This window comes from Aythya ferina (assembly GCF_964211825.1).
Source record: "Aythya ferina genome assembly, chromosome: 8".
NCBI classification, from domain to species: Eukaryota; Metazoa; Chordata; class Aves; order Anseriformes; family Anatidae; genus Aythya; species Aythya ferina.
Genome location: NC_140304.1, coordinates 32,796,176 through 32,820,839, shown reverse-complemented (window position 1 = coordinate 32,820,839; position 24,664 = coordinate 32,796,176). Strand labels below are relative to the sequence as shown.

At 46.3% G+C, this 24,664-nt stretch overlaps 1 protein-coding gene across 2 annotated transcripts in view; it reads left to right on the top strand.

Moving 5' to 3' along the window:
* The window catches only part of NEGR1 (neuronal growth regulator 1), a 238,574-nt gene that overhangs the window by 153,303 nt on the left and 60,607 nt on the right, over positions 1–24,664 (top strand). For both annotated transcript variants that reach the window (XM_084527909.1, XM_084527908.1), the window contains exon 4: positions 7,756–7,887. In XM_084527909.1, the coding sequence (XP_084384035.1) occupies positions 7,756–7,887 (132 nt within the window). The remainder of the gene's footprint in view (positions 1–7,755; positions 7,888–24,664) is intronic.

The following is a 24,664-nucleotide window of genomic DNA, read 5'->3' as shown; positions in this document are numbered from 1 at the left end:
CTGGGAGGGCTGGAGACAAGCCAGGAAGCCTCCAGAGCTCCACCAGGGCGAGGACAATTGACGCCAGTGTCAGATGAGGCCGGATAGGCAGAGGTGCCACCACGGCTCTGTGTGTTCCCGGCCACCCGCCCATGGCTCCGTGCTGGCTGTGAGGGGACAGGGATGGGTGCTCGGCCCTCCAGAGCCACAAATGGAGCTCACAAATTGCACCTCTGCTTTGGAAACGTGGCACCAGCTGGTGCCAGAAGTAATGCCTTTGTTTCCAGTGCATGGTGCTGACAAAGACAAATGCTGATCTGGGGCTCAGGTGCCTCGAGGTTGTACAAAGCCTTCGTGTGCTGATCCCAGACTGGGTTTGTGGAGGAGACCCCTTCTTCTTCTACCTCGACTTGAGCTCTCCATTCTGTGCTGGCCGAGGCAGCCCCTTGGCCCTCAGCCCTCGGTCACAGCACCACGTTTCAGGGCTTTGGGCAAACCCCTTGCCCTGCACTGCTCCTGGAACAGGGGTGCCTGCCCCAAACGTGGCTGCGTCCCGCCTGGTGCCCTTCGGCCTGACGGCCTGTGCTGGAGCCCCGCTGGGCGGCAGGGCTCGGTGCTGCCTGCCAGCAGAGGCTTGCCCAAGGTGTGCAGCTCATGGGCTTGCTGAAAGCCCAAAATGGAGCTGCTTCACTGCTGTCACCTGCCTGAGTCACTTTTTCCCCTGAGGTGCTGCGGGCCAGGCCGGCAACTCCTGGGGGACATGGCGAGGCTGGGGCCTGCCTCAGTCCCCATGGCAAGGGGGTGCGGGGGACACCTGGACGTGGTGGGCAGGCAGCAATTGCGTGGGTAGATCAGTCTGTGTTACACCCGCTTGGGGAATTAAAGTTTTGTGATTAATACTGGATATGAATGTAATGGCCCGAATGTGATTCTGAAGTGTTCGGCTGGGGAAGGCACCACGTGCTGGTAAATCAGCGGTCCCGTAACATTAAACAGGCTGGCAGCTTCCCAGGAACTCAGGAGGAAATGGTGTGGAGTTCCACGCAGAGTAAATGAGGGGATTAATTAATAGTTTAAAGGCAGCAATGCAAATATTAGCACTTAATATAAACTGCTTGTTGCGATTCTTTCCTTTGCCTTTGGATAAAGGGAAAATAATGATCCTCCAAAATCACACCTCGCCCGTACAAAATATGATGGCTTCTGATTTCAGGCTATGGGCCTTTTGGCCTTCTTTTTTCCTTAATGATACTCGTAATACCATTGCTGGGGGATACGCGGCGTATTAGGATCCAATTAAGTGACATTCAGCATCACGATCCGTCGCACCGGGGTCAAGTGACATTACACTGGCTGCGATTAGTGGGAGAATTCTTAGAAAAACGTCGTTATTATCAGGCCTGTTCCTGAACTTTGAGCATCCCTTCAGGAACAATTAAAGGTATTCCTAGAAATCCTCATGTCTTTTAAAAACTTTAAACAGCCTGAAAAAAAACCCTCTTGTTAGAATGCAGTTGTCAGGAGAAGAATATTCACGCTAAGATGGTCGAATAATTGGGTCTTTGTGAAGGAACTGAGGGCTGAGAGTAAGATTACAGTCTTAGTGATATAAGAAGGTGAAAACCGTACAAAAGCATAGCATAGAAATAATTATGGATTTTTGACAATTTTATAACAACAGGAAAGAATTTCTTGCTTTTCAATAAAAGTAGATTAGCTCATTAATAACTCATAAAATGCTATGAAAATTTAAGTTTTAATGCATGCTTAGTTTACTGCCCCTGATATTAGTTCATTTTTATTTGAGAGTAATGCACTCCTGAGTGAGCGGTTTATGAATCATTGAAGATATTTCAGTGAAACAAAGTCTTTAGTGTTCAAAACCAAACAACTGCAGATTCCCCCTCTCTCTCCGTCCTTTGATGGAGCATCCTTCACGGCTGTTTTGATACTGGTCTTTGAACAGAGCATGCCAGTGCTGGGGCTTGCACAAATATTTTGAGAAAAGTAACAGCTGATCTCCAAAATCCAAAAAGATTCTCCTTTTTCCTATTTAACTTCTCAAATACATTTTATTATTATTATTCCTTTATGCATATAATTATCGTTTCTACCTTGCCCCATGTTGATGGCTGGAGCACCTCGTGCTGTCCCTGCCCGGGGCTGCAGGCAGATGTCGCAGGCTGGGCACACTCTGGGGAGGTGACAGCGAGCGAGCTGCAGGTACCAGGCTCACAGTACTTCCTTTTGATTTCCTAGAATCATCTCTTCTGGCCATGTTTATGAATAAATCATATTTTAAACATATTGAGAATTATTTTAAAATGCACACATTTTATAAAAACTGGTAATACCTTTTGAGGGATATGAAGAAATATGAAAAAAAAAATAGTCATTAATGATTCATTTAACTCTAGTAATGCCTCCAGTTTCAACAAACTACAGGCAGAAAATTAATGGGAGGGATCAGCAAATGTGCTTGAGTCGGATAGATCTAGCCAAGTAGCTAATAGGATATCACCTGCAGTGCATCATTTTGAGATAACAACGTGCAGAAGGGCTGCCGTGCAGGCATCGAGCATCAGAAAGGCTTTGCGAAGGCTGTGCTGCCGTCCTTTGCTGCAGGGCACACGCGGGGGTGACGCCGTCCTGTCCCCCTCTCCTGGCTGCCTGGGGCACCGTGCCTGCCGCCGGCCGCGGGCAGGAGGAGAGGACTGGCCCCTGCCAGGGACTGGGCAACAAGGAAAGCGCTCATGGGCTTCACTGGGAATAATTAGCCCTTCCCAAGAGCCAAATCCCCACGTGAAGTGCTATGCATTATAAATAAGCTCAAGTGAGATTTAATTGTGTAGCTTTCATATTAAAAAGAATATTTTCCCGTTCTTCCCTACACGGGTTTAATTTTGATTTTGTAGAGAAAGATTTTCTAGGCTGTGTTAAGAAGATGCTCACGCTTAGCTATTTTCTGCAGTAAGAGGATCTCTTCCCAGCTCCTCCTGCCGAAGGGGGCTTTGCATGTCCCGACGCACGACGGCCCTCATCACGGCGGTGAGACTGTCAAACCCTGAAGTAATGATGCCAGGGGAAAGCCTGGCATCTGTGGCAGGCTGCACTTGCACCTCTGCAGAAGTACCAATATTTGAAGAGCTCAGAAGAGATCAAAGAGTGCAATCTGATAGCCATGAATCTGTAAATATCCAGAAGACATGCCATGCAGATACCTAAAAGCACTACTGTCTCAAGTGGGTTGTTTTCTCTTCCCAAATAACATCTGGTTGACCATGTTGTCTCTACGAGTGCTGAAATGGAGCTGTCTCTCCATCATACTGGTATTCGGCTGCTAAGGCAGAAAAGTCAGCACATATTCTGGAGCATGAGCTGACCGTGTGTTCCCTGGCATGAAGTCTGCAACTGAAAGATTCAATATTGCTCCAAAATGCCATAACGTAACGTGTCCCAGGCACCTAGTGCAGCATGGCAGCTGTCCCGTGCAGAGACAGAAACCAATGAATGTAACTTCAGAGAAGGAGGAAAACTAAATGTGCCTGCTTCCCTTGTAGGGCCAGCCTGTACTCCAGTGAGTCAGAGAAGCTCCAAAGAAACAGTGGTGAATGAAATATCCATTGCCCTTCTGTCTCTGTTAGATGAAAAAAAAACAAGAACAAAGGGAAAATGTGTTTTTCTTTAATGTGTTACTTGCTGACTTACCCTTCATGGTAAAGGGACACTGTCACACAGCTTGATCAGAAAAATGCGAATTATTGTGACACACGGCGTCCCTTGGTAGCTGTCTGAGATTTGCATTGCCCATGCGATGAGCACGCACACAGCCGGCTCTCCGAATGCTTCCCTCTGTACCGATATATGCACATACAGATGTAACCTTGTTTGTCTCCACCTCTGAAACTTTCAACTTTGTCAGCCTGTGTTCACATCTCTTTGCTTTTATCAGCACGCCTTTCTTGCAGAACTGCTCTACCCGCTTTTCTTGTTTTGTGCCTTCAGCTGGGAGATCTCCTCCAGCTCTCAATTTATCTGGCAGTTTCAGATATTTTTTTCTTTACATTTTATCTGATTTTTCTTTTCAAATGTGGAGCATGCCTTCTCTAAAGCTAAACGGCCTTACACCGTCAATGTTTAAATGGTGCCTAATGCAAGCTGCTCGGATTACCTGCAGTTCCTGGGAGAGGAGCACATCCTATACAATTACAGCATTTGATGTAATTTTAAACCCTGAATGCATAGCAAGTAATAGTAACAGCTTCAGACTGTGAATCCAATTGCTTAGCTTGTTCTCAGCATCAAGTGACAACTCTGGGAAAGAATCAAGGTGCCTCTGTGCCTCCTGGATCCTCTGTCTCCTCCCAGCCCCTGAGATCAAGAAGGACCTTATGGACTACGGGCTGCTTAAAGCCTCAGTGATAACGGGATGGCATCCTGACAGCATCACTGCTGGAGACCTCCTGCTCGCTGATACTGTGCCCATACGAGGCAGTGTACCTGCGGATGAGCCCATGCCGGGACCTTCACGCCGCACAGGAGACACCAGCCATGAGAGCTGGACGGGTTTCACAGCTCCTAGGCTGGGGCTGTGTTGCAGTTCTTTAATATCCCAGCAAATAAGGGAACGACAACAAAACAGACTTGGCCCAGATGAAGTCCTCAGTGTTTTTCCGAGCTACCCTGGACTTACACCAGATTTTTCCTCTTACTGACTTATGTTTAACACCGGGGGAGGAAAATGCTGCCGTTGTAAAGCTCATCCATCCACGCCTCGAAAACCTGTCCATATGGCTAGGTGTATGTGTGCTACACCTGATGCCAGATACCATATGCGTGGTAAGAAAACACAGTCTTAATTGTGTACTCTCCTGGGGAACTACAAATGTGATGATTAACAGGCACCTCACCACCGGGCAGCAGCAGGAAGCAGGCATTCGAGCTCAGTTACACAGTGTTTCCCTTCCTGGCTAGAAAACCCGGCCCTATAACCCGAGATATCCATGCAGGTTCCTACAAATCCGTAAGCATTTCAGCATGCTGAATTAAGAGGTGCTCTGAAGATCCATCAGGGGCTTCTCAGACCCGAGGCACTCTGGTGGTTGGGTGTTCAGCAAGCAGTGGTTCCCGTCACCCAGCCGAGGCCTCCTGAAACTATTCACTCTATTCACTATTCGCTCCTGATCTATTCACTCTTTCTCTTGCCAGTCTTTTTGGGAGGCATTGCAGAAGCGGATCTGAACAGTGAGAAAACCAAATTGTTGCCTGATGCTCTTCGTACCCCACTATCCCCATACACAATTTATTCTCTCAGATGCCCATGGATATCTTCTTTGAGCTGGCCATGTGCGCAATGTAACATAATGTTACATACACTTATGCATCTATTGTTCACATAACACAATTTAATTTCTTCCATATAGCCACGGGAAATCTCTGAAACTAAAAACAAGTTAAGGAAGATGGAATATTATGTGAAAGAATAGGAAAGATGAAACACAGTGTCTGTATATTCCCCAAGAAAAATATTTATCTCTAATATTTACTAAAAGCTTCCTCATGTGATCAGGATGCAAAATTTCAGGGGGTATGAGGGTTTAAAAATGATTTAGTTTTAAATTTCCAAGCGCGTGTGTGTGAATTGCATAAAACGGGGCTTGCAGCTTTATAAAAATACATACATAGTTGTGCAGCATAAATCAGACCAACAGCTCTGCGTAAGATCCTGTAAATGCAGGGCCGTGGAAGGTGCAGATGGATGTTTGATGGGCGCAGCGTGTCTGTGTAGTGCTCCAGCAGGCAGGACCGCGGGATGCCCAGCCCAGCCCCACAGCACAGCCCTTTGGGGTGCAGCCCCTCTGCCCGCAGCAGCACCCAAGGCTGCCACCAGCACCGCCAGCAGGATTTGCTGTCCCAGCAGATGTGGCTCCTGTTGGTGTTTTTTGGCCAAAGCAGTGCCTGCTCACCCGAGCCGAGGCCCAGCACAGAAACCTGTCAGCTCTGCCTGCGGTGGCCGGGGGCGCTGAGCGCTGCCACATGCAGGTGGCAAAGCACACCCAAAACACAGCTGCAGGCAAGGAACTGTTAGAAAAGCAACAACGGGAGAGGAGGAACTAGGTGCTACGTTTGCATTAAAGCAAAGGTTCAAAGCGGAGGTTTTAGCTGTACTAAACTCAAACGGGAACGGCTATTTTTATGAAGTTCCAGGCACTTAGAGAATTCTGTTTTATTTTATTTTCAAACTGATGCTGGGGACTGGGACAGAATGTGATGTAAATAGACTGCAGGATTCAGTATGTGATATTTTGGTGTACACTGTATAGCCAGAGATGTACTTACACCGGAGAGCATTACGACCTCATAACTTAATAGTCGTTTTTAATATGAAACACGGGCAAGTCCTGCAGTCTACAGGATTTTATTGGTACCAGAAAAAAAGCAGAAGCAAACATATAATGTGCACTTTGTGTGGTAGAGACGGAAAACATATTTCTCTGTTCAAAGCAGTAGGAAGTAAAGTTCTGGAGATCGAGTGAGCCTGGCCAAGTGGAGCAGGACAGTGCCCACTGTGTGAAGAGAAACAGCTGGGACCCCTGGGGGCTGGGGAGGGTGCAGAGTTCATTCCTATGGACCGCAGGGAATGGCATAAAAATCATCCCCACACGATTTTTCGCATACTGTATGTCATTTCATTGCATTTCATTTTATGAGTGTTCGGTTCGATGCACAACCGTTTTCCAGTCTCAGTGTTATCTCTCTGCTTTGCAAAATCACTGCTTTCCCGGGCTCTGTCCCATGAACAAGGCACGTGGCATGCCAGGTGAGTGCCATCGTGGTAGGCAACGCGCTGCCATAGCTGCTGTGCTGAACCTCACTCACCTCAAAACACCGATCTGCAACAGAGAAGGAAATGAAATTATCCGCTGTGATGGACACGGGCATGGTATTTCTACTTGCTTCTCACTACCCAGCTCCAGTTTTAGTCACTGCTCTGTAAATTGCAAAGTTATTAGCAGTCAATAAGTATAGTTAACATTTTTTTTCTTTTATTATGTGGTAAACGCCCTCTGAGGAATCTGGGGTAATTAATTTGTTCTCTGCTGGCAGCACACTGCTCTGCAGACACGGGCAGACTTTGAAGCAGGTAGCAGTTTTCATCTGACGGGTGTCAGAGGGCTCACGGCACGGCAGGCACCGCAGGAAGGCACAGCCAGGAGATGCTGGGAGTTAGAAAACTGCAAAAATTTCAGGGTGGGTTATGACTCTGTGCCAAGTGGACAGAAATTACCTTCCAAATTACAATTTTCTTCTTGCTCTGTAAAAAAGTTACCATTTTCAGATGTAGTGCCCTGAGGAGTTATATGTACCAGTTTCTCAGCTGTGTCTTTGTTTTGCATCAGACAGATCTGATCTGTAACTCTGATGTCTGCCAATTTTCACAGGAGCTCACGACGACTGTCCTTACTTCTGTGCAGAAGTCAGGCAGTGTGGGTTGTGTTCCTTGGGTCTGTGCACGCAGGGACAGGAGAGCTATTATTTTATTTTTTTATTCTTCATTAAAATCTGAAACATTTGTTAGGGCAGAGCACACCTGGTCTGGCCTCCCCGGGAGGGATGTGCCCCCTCGGGGGGTGGCTGCTGCTCGGGGTGGGCCGGCTGCGCCCCGGCCTTGCTCTTCTCGGGCAGGACTGTGCGGGTGTAAGAGTGAAGCCAGATGGATGTTGTTGCTTTGTGCTCAGCCTCCTGTAATTTCGTTCTCTGGTTATTTCATTTCAGCAAAACCATTTGAGAGCGGACAGTACCTGGACATCTATGGAATTACGAGAGACCAGGCTGGGGAATACGAATGCAGTGCAGAGAACGACGTCTCAGTCCCAGACGTGAAAAAAGTAAAAGTCACAGTAAACTGTAAGTCGTGTTGTTTTTTAATCGCTAAATCCAATGGAGAAGAGGGACGCGGCTGAGAAGAAAAGTCTAATGCACTGTACTGCTGCTCGTGCTGGAGCTGTAGGTCGGAGGGGTTTTTGGTGCTGCAGGAGCAAAAAGCCTGCAGTGTTTGAGTTGGTCTGGCCCCAGGCAGGTGATGCAGGACTGGGGCTCGGATCCTGCTGTTGTCTGCCTGCAGTGCTGGTGTGTGGTGACAGGCTGAGCTGCCTGTGCTCACTGCAAGCTGGGCTCTGCTGCCGGGCTCGGACTTTTTGGGTAATCCTTGGAGTAATTAGCTGCGGACTCTGAGTACTTTCCGAGGACTGCTGTGATTGTTGGACTCAATGTTTCTGGTTTAATTCGTCACGGTTGTGCAACAACATAGGGAGATGAGAAACTTGGTGAGTTTTTTTGTTGGATGATTGGGTGGTGATGGACACCATGGACACGTGCGGTGCTCTCACCAGGGCTGGGGGACGTTCAGGCACTGCCTGCCCCTGCATGGGGCGAGCCTGCCAAGTGCCCCCGGGTGCCCCCAGCCCCCGATGCGCAGCGGGCGGTGCTGCAGCAGGCAGGCACAGCCGGGGACGTGGTGCTGCAGCCCACCAGCTCTGACCTTGTCGGGTTTCTACAGAAACGGGCTGCTTTCCGGTTGGGATTGAATTTGGTTTAACATTCAGTGCAACATGAAACATTCAGAACAGTGTTCTTTTTCCCTCCAAATTGTAAAAAATGGAAAGAATATATGAATAATTACACTAATTCATTCCACTTACGAATTTTCTTAGGCTAAGTGCAATTACCTTGTAATTTGTAGCAGTTCCTACTTTGAAAATTGCTGCGGCATCATTACTGACTCTATAAACGTTTGAGGCTCTGGCTTTGTGTCCCCTCAGCGGGTGCCGTCCCCGTCCATGTGCTGTGGGAGCAAAGCCCCAGTCCCCAGGCTGCCGGTGTGGTTATGGGCTCCCAGTGGGCTCTCCTCGCTTCCCAACAGCTATCAAATAGTTCAAGTGTGCCACAAGTCTCACAGTTTCTGTGCTGCTGAGTCATGCGCAAGCAGCAGTGCAAGCAGCCTCGTGCTGAATCCATCATGGTTGTCTCTAAAAACTGTGGGCTACCTGGGAAGAAAAAAATGGGGGGGTGGTGGCCCATGGAGCAAGTGACCGCTGTTTTTTGTTGAGTGTGTTGTTACTGGGACACTGTTGGTAAGGGAAGTTGAGCAGACACTTGCATAGATGTGGCCTGGGTGTTGTGGTGTGACACCTTTCACGCAACCTGTGCTCCAAAATATTTCATCTTGTTAAATAAATGACTTGTGATAGAGACCCGGGAGGAACAGGGAGCTCAGTTTAGTTTTATCAAAACAAAAACTGCTTCTAAGCAACTTCATGCGATGGGAGTTTTAATAAGTGTGGCTGGGTCAGGAGCTTTCTAAGGGATGGCAAAAAGGGAGAAGTTGATAATGCTCCTTCACGCTTGTTTTGTTTGAGAAAACAGAGAGGAGGTGATAAAATCATCAAATCCACAATTCTCCCTCACCTCCCGAGCCAAGGCTGAGGCTTCTGTGAGTCCTAATTCAGAGGAAAGCATCAACTTGGTTGGCCAAAGCCAAAACTCAAGCTTAAATGCAACACAGGGCTGGTGTGCTGGTTGGCGCATGCCCTGAGCTGTCCTGTCAAAGCCCTCCCTCGACACCAAGCTGGGAGCACTGGGAGAAATGGTGCTGCGGAGCTGGAGGACGGGCAGGCAGGGAGGGCTGACCACGGGCAGGGCTGCTCAGCTCCAGCTGCAGCAACTCCTGTCCGTCAGGAAGCGCCTTTGGCCGTGGTGGGATGCACCTGGCTCTGAATTCCTGTGCCAGGCTCAGGCGAACTGCTAAGTCTGCACTGGGGACATGCAGAGCATTTTTTTTTTCTTTCTTACAACTAAAGAAGAAAATGGCCAAAAAAAAAAAAAAAAAGGCAATGCAAAACTAGGATCTGGCTGCAGCATGAAGCCGTTTGTCTATGTGAAAGATTTGTCATAGTCAGCTAATTGCTTACACGCTTCTGTTTGATTTGTACATTGTCCCCAAGCCAGTTGAGCGCAATGCAAAAGCTCTCCCAACATCTGCTCCCTGCTGCTAACGCTCATTAATTCTGACCAGGCAGAAAAGTGGCTCACTGCGATCAGGAGAGGCCTGGACAGGAGCTCACCGAAGCTGGGAGGGCTCGCCCCGTGCCCACCGTCCCCACGAGCCCACCCCCAGACCTGGACAGCCCAGTACCGAGGGTGTCCGGCTGCCCCCAGCCCTCTTGCCCATGCTCTGCACCCCTGAAGGAGCTCCATGCACGTGGCCAGTCAGCCAGGGCTGAATGTCTCCTCCAGGCGGGCTGTGGTTTGTCTAACCAGCTCTGGTGCTATTTAAAAGAAATTAGTATTAAAATTATTTTCAAGTGTAAAACTGGGAAGGACTAAATGACAGAAATACGCAAGAAAAGAGGAAGATTTGGGGTTCTTTTGTCACACTGGGTTGAGCAGAATTTTCTTGGTTGAACATTCTTCAGCTCTGTTTCTTTTGCTAAGGAGATTCTTGTTCAATAAAGAGCAAGGCTTTCTGCCCCCAGCTCCCCCCAGAGTCCCATCCCTTTACTTCCTTCGGTTTTGCAGCCTCCCTCAACTCCTACAGCGTGGGCTCAGTGCTAGCTCGGCAGCACCTCTCCCTCCTCACCCCGCGTGCGTTATTCTGTGATCACACTTCTGGTACAGGGATTTGTGCCCACCACCCGGGTGGCTCCAGCGGGTGTTTAATTCCTTTACCTGTGACCCAGCTCCTCGGTGAGTGTCACTTAGCAGCGACCAGAACAGCCGACTCACTGGCAGCGGGCCTGCTCTGGCCTTACAGGGCCCTGACTGTACTCCACAAAACGCCTCTCGCCTTGCCCACATACAGTGCTTACTGCAGGGAAGGGCCTTGCTGTAGGAAATAGGACTCCTACACTTGATAGGGGTGTGCTGGGAGCTGGAGCAACCCCTGCTGCATCTCGGCCCTCCTCTGCTGCAGCTCGTGGTGCAGCGCCCCGACGGACCGTGCCCGGCGCAGGGGGTGATGGCAGCACCACACCGCATGAGCATGATCGCTTAACTGCTGCTTCTGACAATTTTAATGCTGTTTGCTTGTTAATAAAAGGAATGTTCTCTATGGCAGACCTGATAAGTGGAGAATAAATCAAGGCTTTATTGTGTCCAGCTAATAGAATGTATCAATGAACCCCGAGCGGCTACAGTGAATATAAGCATAATTGTGAATATGGATACTCATTTCGTATAGCGGTTGTTCAGTCATCCAAGCAAATACAAGAAAATGACCAGGTTTAAATTACTTTCTGAATTTCAAGTTCCTTAGCTGGGCAGCTCCCAGCCAGACATAAAGCACCGGTCTGCTCCCTGCCCTACAGTGCATCCATTGTAACTCCAGTGACTTTGGTTTAGGTTGTTTTTTTCTTTATACTGTTTCACATTGCATAATCTACATTTTCTACTTAATTTATGTACGTCCCCCCTCCCATCATTTCTCTTTTTAAAATGGTGGCCTGAGAATTGTGGTGTGTTTGTCTGAATTCAGAGAGAGGGAAAAAAACGAGATCCTAGCATAAGATTGTGTGAGGATGCTGGTTTCTGAAGGAACACTATACCAAACGAAGTTAAAATAGATAAAATATAATCCAATTTCACTTCAGAAGCAAATCTTATTATCATTTTCTATTATATTTTATAAAGCAAATACTGATTTATGGATGATAATCTTGAAGCCCCCTTTGAACAAACCAGTGTGTGGATTAGGAAGATTTTAATGTCATCTGAAAGCTGCTCTGTAACTATACACATGTTGCTGTAGCTCCACTGCCCCTCTGGTTTGTTACTGACAGACTTTAAAAGATTAAAGGCAGTTGCTAAATGCAAAAATCTCCAGAAGTGCTGAGGCCACGCTGAGATGATGAAGAATGAGACGTGTGCATCATGAAGCTGGCATTTATTTTAATTTACGTAAAATTGTCAATTACCTAAATAAATAGCAAACGTGGGCTTATTTTAAGGTGGAGCTGCACTGTAGTGATCCTTCTTCTCAGATGCCCTTATCATACACACTCGGGGCCTGTTTTTCTGTAATTGTGTCTCAGACAGCTCTGTTAAAGCTGGGTCTTGTGGACCTTACTGAATTACAAACCAGTGGCTTCGGAGAGGAAAAAAAAGCATTCAGCAAAAATTAGGAGGCAGTGCTGTAACTCCAGCCTCTGAGAACCCCATCACACTGCAAACCGATGACCGAGCTCACCGCTGCTGAGCAGGGAGGTGAAAGCCAGCTGCAGCAGCACAGCTGCACCCCAAGCAGGAGTCCAGGGGGATGGGGTGCAGTGGATGGGGTGGTACAGAAGGAACTCAAAATACTCCACATCCTGACCAAAGCTTGCTTGGAAAGCTTTGATTAAATTTTTCTTTTATATCAGTGGTCAAACAAGCCCAATCCTGTGTTTGGAATGGTGCTGCCTTTCACAGAATCGCAGCATGGGTTGGGTTGGAAGGCACCTTAAAGACCATGGGGTTCCAATACCCAGCCACGGGCAGGGGCACCTCGCACCGGGCTGGAGGGGCTTTGGGCAGCCTGGGTGGGGGCACTCTCTGGGTAAGGAGCTCGTCGGGGTGCTCCTGGAGCAGCACGCCAACAGCAACAGGTGGCTGTGCACACATCTGCCTCGCTCCCTGCCTGCTTCTTCCCTGCTGCGATGGCTTGATAAGATATTTTATGTCGTGGGCTGTTTTTCTGTTGTGGTGGTGGTGGTTTTTGTTTTTTTTTTTGTGATTTTTTTTTTCTAATAGAAGGAATGTGTGAGTTTCTTGTATGAATTTTAAGTAATGTGTTTGTTTTTGCTTGGACAGGTTAGGGTTTTTGCAGAACAGCTTATCTCATTAGCATTTCATGGAAGTCTGCCTTACTGTTGCTATGGCACTTGCATAATATTATGCATAATACTCTGATTTTACTTTGAAATCAGACATACTGTACAAGCCACTCTAACCTAATTATATCTGTAACCTTAGGCCTACTGGGAAAAACATTATAGGGCTTCGGTGTTTGCTGGGGTTCCTGATAGCTGGACACAGGGCCGTGACTTTATGCTCCCAGAAAGCGCATGGCTGTGCATCGCTGATGACCTAAGAAAAACATTTCCTGGGCAAGGTTTTTTATTTTAGGTTCAACAAAGAAAATTTCCTTCAATCAAGCTGAATAAAAAGATGACCCAAACATTTTGCAAAGGTCTCGTTTCTGTCCTGCTTTGGTACCAAGCATGAAAACAGCCAGGGCAATTGGCAGTTTTAATTTCCATTTTCTTTTGATATGGGAGGGGACGGAGGGATTCTGTTTAAGCATAAATAAGCAACTTTGATTCTTTCCCTTTTTAATAGCCACAGATGTGCAGCCTGACTAACGCCAGAAGGCAGGGGTATTGTCAGCAGCAGCTCTAGGAGAGCAAGTGAGCGGGGTCCTCGTGTCAGAGAAACCAGGAGGTCTGCAGAAGTTTGTTCTGAGCCGTAGGTGCAACTTCATTGTTTTTCTTAAAGTAGCACGGACGGTGTACCAAACAACTGCAAGCATCTGCGTGCAGCTTTGCTTATGCAAGGCTTTTTTGTTTGCTTTGATGATCCCAGGATGGCAAACGCAGCCTGAGGAAGCAAATTCTCTGGTGCCTGCCCTGGGTGCAGCTTACAGACTAGTTGTGGGTTGACACTGAGGTGTTTGTGGACCTCTAGGTGTCTGTCTGGGGGTTCTCAAAGCTGTGTGGGGATACTTTTGCATACAATTATGGGCACAGTTGGGGCTGAGCGAGCTCACAGCCCACCAGCCAGAGGTACAGCCCCTGTGCCTGTTGTGCCGCAGGTGGAGCACAGCGGCTGCAGGCAAGGGTACGCCTGATGACGTCCGACAGCCTGAAGGACCTCAAACTGGGCCAGAATTTTTTCTATTGGTGAGGACAAGTCCATGCAATGACAAGGATTTTTTCTTTTCAACCAGTTAACACCAGTTCCCGTAAAGAACATAACCGTGTGGAGAAGTTATTGCTTTTCTTTCCCGTGCCTTTTATATACAGTAAACTCGGTCACATCAACTCTTCAAACACTATTGCACCCAGATGAGATGAACTTGTATGTTCATATTTGACCGTGGTGCAGAAGGACCTTATCTTGAGGTGGCAGTGGCTGACGTTATCCGTTTGGCTGAAATTCACACGTTTAAAATTGCATCATGTGAGCCAGCCTTTCTTTAATCACAAGGGTCTGAAGTATTGCTCGGCGTTGTAGCAACGCAGAGCAATTTGCAGGCACTGGGTAGCCACAATTCCCACTGACCATTTCAGGAGTTACGTGTGCACAGTGCCTTAGAAGATTGAACTTTGCAATACTGTTTTGAAGTATCTAAATTACACTTTTAAAAGTTAAAAGCACTCCGGAGTGCGGTTTCATTGACTTCCTGTGAAACATGCTTCTCTGAATTCTCCAGTTAACTTTCAAAATGGGATTTTGGCTTCTAAGTCACACTGGGGACTCCTGAAAATCTGACTGCTGGTTAATATTTGATTCTGTTAATAGATTGGTGGAGCTCAGTGTGTGTGAGCTTTCCAGAAGTCAACTCCTTACTCTGTTCAAGTCTTCTTGGTGTCAGATCTGCAGGTAAGGGCAGTGCTGGTGCGCACCATGGGCTTGCATCGTAGGGCTGAGTCTGCGGTCATTGGAGAGGACTATGGCCGGCACGAGCTGTGTCCGTAGTGTCACTTCAGGCTGCCCCGTTTTTCACAGATTTTCTGTTTTCTTTGGGATGAAGGCTGAGTATTGGTCCCCTTTCATCTTGCCCATCTAGCACAGACCTGGGGAACACACAGAGTCCTCCCCTTGCTGCACTCTTCTGTTTGGAAAAGCTGTCCCAGCAGAGCAAACACACAGAGCTGGGTGGATGGTCTGGGTGGTAAGAACAGCGCTGCTCCACGGCGTGCTGCTGGGGACCAAGGAGCAGCTTCTGGAAGGACGTGTTGGCAGGGAGTCAGCAGCGACGTGGGTGTGGGGTCTGTGCATCAGGACCATCCCCTGACCTGTTTGTCCTGCCATTGTTAAATATTAACCTAATTCTCAAAATCAGGTTCTCTGCGTTGTACCGATGTTCTGGTTCAGTAGGTGTAACATTTATGTCTGAGCTACTATTTTAATTAAAAAGATGTAGGAAGACCTTTACTTGGAAGGATGGAGAAGATGTCTTTCCTGCATCACAGAATACACAGCTGAGAGCAGAGAAATAACGGTGTAATTAGTTTCTATATCTGCGGGTCAACTATATGAGGACACAGAGCCACCCACCCTAGCTAAAGGAGGTGAGGTGCTAACGCAGTTGGTAGGAAAACTTGGATTGTGATTTGAGTCAATAATAGCAGAGCTTGTCTTTGGGTCCAGCCATCCAGAAGAAGAGCTAATAGCAGAATATTTCAAGTTAAACTTGTGCTTGTAAGAATAGTTATTCTGACCTAAGATAAAGATCTTTGAGGAATTTTCTGCTATTCTTTAAATGGAGATTTAAAATTTGATCATGCACAATGTAACCAGGGTTGCAGTTTTATACTGTGGTTTTGTTGGGTTTTTGGTCAGCATTAGGGCTAAATTCTGATTTATTTAATTTGCAAACTATTCTTATCACTGACTGAGATAACTTGTATGAGTTATATGATGTACCATCTCATAGTAACACTTAATGAAAAACAACTTATACCGGTTCAGATCAATAAAAACTAGTCATGTGTTTAAATCCATCTCAATTGGAGTGGGGAGGAGAATATAGTTGATATGAAGAAAATAGTTTTCTTCTCACTGGTGGGGAAAGAAGCCTCTTATGAAAGTAATGTTTGTCATTTTATGTCCTTCAGGTATTTTTATTAGCATTTCAGAAGTCAGATTAAAACAATATAGTTCAGGTTTCTGACTCAAGTGCAATTTGGCTCCGAAATTAACATTGATTTCTTTCTGTGGTGTAGTAGTTTACTATTAGGTTCTGCAAACTGCTGCGTGGTTGGTGCTCATTTCTGAAAAGTGTTGCTTATATTGAAGCGTGACAGAATTGATTATAATGTTCCTTCACGTAGATGGCATTCTGCTGCCACAGCTCATAATCAAGGGCTCTGGCAACACGAAATGAGGTCTTGTATTTGAAGTTAGAGTATTAGTACTTAAGATATCCCTCCAGTAGATAAGGAGTCTCTATTTCATATTGAAGAAAATTCTGCCTAGCCCCTCCGAGTGATTCTTGGCTTATTTTGGGGGTGAGCAGGGGGCTGCACCCCCTGTTTGGCAGCGGTTAAGTTAATGAAGTTTTTAACAACTATTGTGTACTTTTCTACTTGTGCTATAATTTCAAAACCAAAACAAGGTTACGGTGAGGTTGCAGACATCTCTGTGTATCCGCTGCTGGTGAGGCTCCCTTTCTTGCACCTCCCGGAGGCAGCAGACCGATGGGCAGGAGCAGCAGCGCAGCTCTCCCCGCGGGGCTGGCTTCGCAGGGTGCCCTCCTGGCCCCCCGGAGGCTCCACGTGTGGCTTGCTGTTATGTTCAGAGGTGATCAAATTCCAGATCTGCAGGTGGGATGTGAACTCCCTCAAACCTGGAGGGATGCAAAGTGAAAAAAAATGTATGTAGTGACTGAAGAAAAGCACTTCTGGGCAGTAAATCCTGTCTGGAGAGAGTGCTTTCTCCCAGCTCTGGGCCACTGCTAGCTCCTCAGCCTCCAGGTGATCCCACTTTAAATACTAGCTGAAATACAGTTCACAAAAATTAAAGTATTAATAGAAGATGACTCATCTGTAAAGAGCTTATGCATTTCAAGAAGCAATTTAAAGTATACAGCAGGCTCTGTAATACCCCAGACTAGAGCCAAAATTAATGGAGAGCTCTTCAGCTTCCAGGAGTGTTCACTTGCCCAGATTGCTCTTCAGCAAAAACAATTACTTAAAATATTTCTTGTAATAGTCTGCACATTGTAAAGCAATATTTCTCCTGGTAGCTGTAGTATTCCTTGTAGCTGTTGGCCTGTCCTCCCTGCCCCTTGCAAGGGAAAAGCCTTCACAGGGTGAGAGTCTAAAGGGCTTCTGAGTGCAGCTGGTGACGCCAACTGGAGCCAGGAAAGGCAAGCCTGTGGAGCGTGCCACTCTTTCAAAACTCTCAGTCCCCTGATTATTATTTTTATCTATTTCTTCCAACAGCAGCCACGGCTGCTTTGAAATGGTTCTGCAACAGAGATCTGTTTAGCATAACTCGTGGCTGCCTGGTATGGCCACAATGCCACGCAGCGACAGTCCCGCTTGGCTCCTACCCCGACTACGCTCGGCATTTCAGAGAGACATCCAGTCCCTGATAAGGCTGTAATGATATTGTTACAACTTGTTTGTACCCTGGTGAGATTGCTAAATTAGGTTTTAATAACTTCTGCAATTTGGCTGGTATTAGGAAGTGTGTGGTATAGGCACTAGATCTGAGCTAGGGGAGCTTTGAGAAGTAATATTTCTGCTTTTATAGTTTAAAACAAAGCAGTGCAGTCGACACGGAAGAAAGGAAAAATTGCCAACGTCGTTCTTCAGGTGTTACAATCCATAAAGCTTTTGTCTGCTTCTCTTCATATTTTCTACCTCTTTTCAAATAAGAAGGAACTATTTTGAGGTTGGTATGGTTTTTGGATTTTGCAGGTACAAAACAAACACAAACACTTGCAATGAAAGCTCTGAAGCCTTGCAGCAGGGCTGCACTTGGTGCTCTTTCCTGAAGACAGAGTAACATCACGGACCATATTGCTTCAGTGCTTCAGCTGGTTCAATAGCTGTTGCACGCTGTGCAATAAGAACGCAATCGGCATTTCTAGACTGAAAGAAGATAAAAATGCAATTCAGAATGCATGGTCTCCAGTGTAATTTGAACAAAAATATGATTGATATCAAAGTCAAAATTCAGGTGCTCACTGCTTCTGCACCTGGTATTATTAATGGCAAAAGAGCATCTCAGGAATTATCTCTCAGTGCAGCCACTGAATGTGTGAGGGGAAAATCCCAGTATCCCAGACTTCAGGAAAAGAAAGTCATGTCTGCATCCTTGTGCTGAGTTGAGATATACTGCCTACTCTTAAAAAACACGTAGACATTATTTAAAGACGAGCAGTTGTAAGAAAAATACTAAATGTTTATCAGTGACAAAGCTGCAGAGCCCTGGATGTTTCTGGTGTCCATAGGTGGCTGCTGTCTTTTGGCTTTGGTCTTCTTCAGAACAAGGGCGCATTCTTTGTTTTAAGCAATGATCTCAAAATCGAAGGTGGCATCCATTGTACGCACTTCATTGGCTTTTATCCATTGAAACACCACAAAACTGAGGGAGAATGAATTACTTTATATGAACAATCTTATAAATAAATGCAGAGAGAGACCCCTGAGATGCATTTGCTTCAATAAAATGCCTCCTTTACAGCAGCCAGCTAATTTTTGGTGATGTGTACACACAGATGATGTGTGCAGTGACGACTCTGAGGTTCTGCAACAGAAACGATTCTGTGCATTCACTGAGATGATCGAGGAAGCAGGCACTGCGCTGGCCACACAGCAGTGGCGGTGGTGGCTTTGCACGGGTGTTTGGGGTGTGCTACGGGAAGCAGAAGCTGATGATCCCTGTCCCACAGAGCTGCCAGTCGAAGGCATCGACACAGATGCAGTATGTAAGAGAAAGTAAAATGTGTTTCTAAGTGAACTGGTTCTTCTTTGAGTCACAGTTCCCTGAGAAGGACGTACTCCAGTGGATCCCCCTCTGGGCTAGCAGGAGGTCTGGGAAGCCTTACCTGCCTGTCAGAGTGCCACTGGGTTTTATTTCTATAATTACTTTGTTTTGAGCTACAGAAACTTTTCCTGCGAGTGTCTGAAAACAATCAGTACTTTGTGACTTCATTGCTTTTAGTTAGAAAAGGGACTCTGCCTTGCCTTGGTGCGCATGTGTGCTTGTCACATATCAGTACGCTGTCCTGTTCCTGCAAACGTGTACCTGCTGCAGATTAACACGGGGGGAGGCGACAGGGGGACACGTTTATGTAAACTTCACTTCTTTTTAATATAGAGCAATTGCTTCTAGACTCTTTATGGCTCTTTCTCATTCTTCATGAGATACATATGTATATCAGCTATAACACACTGTCAGCGAACAGTGGTTTTCAATCAAAAAGACTGTCAGTAAAGCTGATTCACTAACAAGAAAGCTGTCAAGCTGTGACAGCTGCTGTCTTTGCAACCCCAAACAATCTGTTCAGTGCTAACTCTGACTTATGCTTCCATTTATTATACAGTAGTAATGAGTACTGTCCTTAGAAATATCATTTTGGAGAGTACACCTAGCTACTTTGTTATGTATGTAGAATATATCAAATCAGATCCAAGCTGTAGGAGATAAGTTTTCTACAAAAAAGTTCTACTTGTCATCTGATTTATTTTTTTTCTGAATTCTATATCCTTTTTCAGTATTTACTTCATTTTTGTAGCTAAGCATAAACCTAAAGATTTTATTACTATTGGAAGTGTGGACAAGTATAATTTCTCTTTTTCCCATTGTGCTGAAGAATGGTACCCAACCTTAAATACAACACTAGGATCTACAGAACTGAGTAAAGGAGATTGCCATTAAAGGAGCTGTTCTGATGCTTAATAATTCCAATGTCTGGGAGATCACAAAAATCCAACCCAAAGGAGGAACTGAGCAGTCAATCTGATGCTGCTGTCCAAATGCAGGTGCTGATATTTTTTTAATTAAATAAAAACACATCAACATTCTCTTTAAGCAACCTCTTTCAGCAATAAGTTAGCTTTGCAAACCTGAACCTCTCTTGGTTCAGTTTCAATTTATCATTGCCTGACCTGCCATAAATGAGATAGGGAAGAGCTGATTCCATTTTTCTTCTTGTGCATATTTAGTGAGGTAATGCACTGCTAGTAAGTCATCTCTTTCAGCTACACTAACCCCAAGTCCTTCAGCTTTTCTGCACTTGGTACTTCAGCTGAGACCATACCAGTGCCCCATCAAGCCCATGGTTGATAACACAACTGTCCTGCCTCTCTGGGAAGGGCTGGCCTCCCTTCGCAGTGCTGTGCATTGCCAGCTGCCTTCCTGCAGCTCCTCTGTGCTGTGGTCTCACAAGATTAATAGTGCTCAGCCTGCAGTCAGTAGGGAACAGTCTTGTATAAGCTGTTTTCTGGACACATCAGATGATCCTGGTAGACTTCATCGAAGCTCTGCATAAAGCAAACCGTGATTAAACCATTGCTTCTGGGACCTTGGGAAGGCTGGTCGAGGTGCTGGGAACTGAGCACCCGTGTGCCTGATGCTCAGAGGTGCCACCACGGGTGTTTCGGTGGTCTGGGCACCATACAGTGGTAGTACTGAGTAGCAGAATAGTTGGGCCCTGCTGTCTTTTTCTATAATGCTACTAACGTACCTATGGCATGGTTTCTCACTACCCTTGATGTCTCCTGCCTACTTCATCTGCTTCTGTGCTTTGACTTCCCGAAGGTGCTCACGTAGGACTTCAGCAGCTCTCTTACTGCACTTACGACCTGCGCTGGGGTATTTTGTGTGTTTGTTCCAAAATATCTTTCCTTGAAAAACTACCAGCTTGCTTTAATTCCCTTTCTCCTCAGCTTTACTGCCAAAAGACCTACTCAGTAATTCCTGGAACTTGTTGAAGTCCGTTGCTTTTATCTTCCTTGGAGGAAGAGAAGTAGCACAGTAAAAGCACTCCTGTTTGTTCTCGCCCAGGCTCCCAGCCAATTCTTCCTTCTGGATCGGCATCAAATGCACAGAAGCATCCCCTCTCCTCCTCCTCTTTCCTTAGTACGGCTCCAGGATGCTGACACTCATTTTTCCCCTCTCACCTCCACACACGCATTTGAATAACTCTCTGAGATAAAGGAAGGGCGGCAGAGCCGAGGGCTCACTGCCTCAGAGGAAGGTTTCCCACTCAGCTGCCGAGCGAGGGGGAGCCTTGTGGGTGCGAAGGCCTGGGGGGGCCGGGGCCGGCCAGCAGAGCCCCCAGCCCCACGTCCTTCTCCCCCACAGACTGAGGGGTGCTGCTCCTGCCCTGCGGTTACGGCCCCATCCAAAGATAGCTGCATTCCTCCAGCCTTGCCCCAAGACATTGCTCTTGCACATGCCGTGCACTGCAGCCTTTAACAGCAAGCTGGCCCGAGTGAAATATTTCTCTTTGCCCCTCACAGCTGTTGCCTGCCTCGCAGCACAAAGCTCACGGCCTCTGGGATCTCCTGGCCCCAGGGACTGCCCGGGCCCACGCAGCAAAGGCACCACTCTGCTTCTTCATCATCTGGGGCTTGGCGATATGCCCCTCCACCTCCCTGCAGACCACAGTCAGCCTGAAATCCTCCCCTACAGATCCCCTTCAGGTGCTGCAGAGCAGACAGTGGTTCTGCTGGTTCCCCCCAATGCTGTGTTTCTGTTGTGAGCCAGAAAAGTATCTTTTTGACTCGGGTAATTACAGACCCTCAGCCATTCTTTGCTGATGAGAAAGTGTCGATGACAACTTTTCCCTCAAATTACAGCAGTAAGAGCAATGGTGCACAAAAATAGGCATCACATGACAGGAGTTATTTTGTTTCACTGGTGCTCTTTCGAGTTGCTTTTTTTTGCCTTGTTTGTTTGTTGGCTTGTTTTGAAGACTGTGAAATTCCCTTTTATTGCAGGTCTTTCCAGGCCTCATTCGAAGCCCACTGAAGTCGACACAAATACTTTGACTTCACTTAAATTTGAATCAAGCTTCAATGGCCAATGAAAGATTAAAACCAACTCCACTGTATCAAACAATGCCAAACACCAAGCGTTTATAGCCCCCTTTATGTCTCGTGCATCTGTTCCTTCCAATGACAAACAAGCCTTGTATGCAAACGTGGGATTAGCTTCGTGCTCGTTCATCGTGGATGGGTGCAGGCAGCCATCGGACGGGTGTGGGTGGGAGAAGCCCTGGGCCTGGTGCCAGGTCCCATGGCACAGGGCAAGGCCTGGGCAGAGGGGGCACAAATGGGGCCAGGGGCCCAGCCTGGTTCTGGTGGAGGTCCCGCAGCAGTGTCTGGCAGCAACACGGGCCTGGGCAGCACCAACTTGGAGGCAGGGAACGTGGTCAAGGAAAGTGCCTGCATTCACAGACAGGTTTTGCTGACCCGCTGTAAAGCAGCAGCTTTGTCCCTGTTACAGAAATCACAAATGCTGTGTGTGGCCCCATGTACAGGTAACGCCACGACTGTCCGAGCGAAGCGGTGCTGGCTGGCGTGGCTGTGGCAAGAGGAACCTGCCCTGAGGCTACGAGGGGAACCCGGGCATTGCTCCAACACCAGAACATCCCACTGAGCATGAGACAGAAGTACCTGCACAGGGGCACCTGAAGGGAATGTGGTTAGGAAAAGGCTTTGATGGAAAATGGATTAGGTAGATGAAGCAGTAAGACAAAATCTGCTGGACAAAAAAGCAAAGCTGCCCTTCCATCTATGTGCTCGCCTGCTTACACTGCATTATGTAGAACTCTAGAGGTACACATTTGCTTTGTTGGGTCTTGGAGTTAAGTTTATTCCTCTTCTTTCTTGTCGTGCAAGTACTTGTAAAACACATTGTTAGGAATTCCTGTCTGCTAGCCTATTATTTACCAAGTATTATTTTGTGTTGCTGTTTTGGGTTTTTTGTTTTGTTGTTTTTGTTGTTGTTTTTTTTTTTTCCACAAAACAATTACTTACGGATTTTAAGCTTTCCTCTCAACTTAGCACTGGGAGGTTTTATATTCAAAAAATATAAATTGCACAGCAGCCGGTGATTTTGATGATCTGTTATAATGCAATCCATTAGACACAGCTGAGGGAGACGCACATTTCAGGAAATTCTGATGCACCCTGCAACATGCAAAATGAAGCTAAAGGATGCTTGAGATTCTGCTTACTCTCTGGCAGCTAGCTCGAGGTATTTGCGTGTCTGTTTAATTAATCCATGTATAAAGTATAATGTTTGGTGAAGTTAAGTTCTGAATCAGAAAGAGGAGCAGAAAAGAGATGTTAGGTCACATCCAGAAATGCAGAAGCTGAACTGAATGCTTACTTACAGGTTGTATGTTTGCATTTAAAATGTATATGCATAAATACATCAAGACCCTACTGAATTCAGTTTTTTTTTCAGAAGTCATCAAGAAGAGATGGAAAAAATAAGCCTTTTACTTGTTTAGCAGAGTGATTGCTTAAGGACGCTTATCTCAAATATTGCCACAGCCTGGAGAAGTTTCTGATATGAAGAGGCAGCTATCAAACTATTCGTTTGGGAAGGGCTGGGGCTGCTGCTCTGAACGAACTAGAGAAAATAAAGCCTCTAGACTATGGGAAGACCACCTTTATTAGTTAAAGTACAAGTAATACTGTTTCACTTACAAAGATTCATTCCTTTATTGGGAGGATGCAATACATCCATAAAAAGTAAATATATGAATATTGCTTGTACCTGTTTTTCTGTAGCCTAAAACAGATCTTAGAAAACCTGTTTTCTTACCTGAAAGGCTCAATCTTGACACACTGGAGAGCAATTTCACTAATAAAAGAGTACGTTAGGATGCCAAATTAAAATCTGATGGAAACAGGAAAAATAAAAGACTTTTTTGACATTTACAATTAATGCCACAAAAATGTTAGTTTAATCAGACAATATGGTTAATCACAAAGGTGAAATTGAAAGTTGCCAGCCCTGAATGCTAGTGTAAAAGTTAATAAATTCAGCTCTTAATCATTATGCACATGCTAGTTATAATAATTTACTGTCCATACCAAATCTTTATAAGCATTGTAATTAAATATAAAATGCACATTAGAATTATAATGAGTAATTAGGGCAACATAACTAATATGCATAAAAGTCCCGAAGCTCATTAAAATGTTAAAAGATGAAACCTGTTCTAGCTGGAGGTTTTTTGCATATTTTCTGCGCCTGTCTGAATGCCAGTGTATTTCATGCATTGTTTTTAGTGTTCCTTCAGACATTTAAAAGCAAAATGAAAATATTTGGGTAGGAAACCAGACTCTGCAGTACTTTGCGTCGTTTTTGGATGGAACATAAGTTGTAGAATTTGATTTCCCAGCACAAACGCCTGACTCATGCAAACATGTTGGTGGTATCAGATGAGCAGCAACTGAGCAGAACGCAATTACAGAGCCCTTTTAGCAGAGGAGAGGGAGACGAAGATGATAGTTTTCACGTCTTTCTCATTAACGCCCTGGGGGAGAGATGAAGTGCAGCGAGTACTCAGCACCATCACATCAAGCTTTAATAGGAGTATTTTTAAAAGCTTCAGTTGTTTCACCAAAATGTAAGGGGATTTGCACCCACCGAGCGTTGTGTTGCCTGCTCCCCCTGCTGTTGTGTCCCCCTGCTCCCACCCTGACTCGCAGACATCTCCTCTTGCATTGGGTCAGGACAGGAGCACCCCAGCTGCTGGCACTGCACTGTGCTCCCATCCTGCTTGGGGCTTCCTTGTGCTGCTTCTGATAAGAAGGGAAGTACAAATACATTTAAACTATTAGTGTTCCACAAGAGTTCCTCGTTACCATCAGCGTTACATTTCACTGCAGCATCTTTGTGAGCCCACTGGCTCTTGTGCTCTCGCTCTGCACCAACCTGCGGCTGCCGT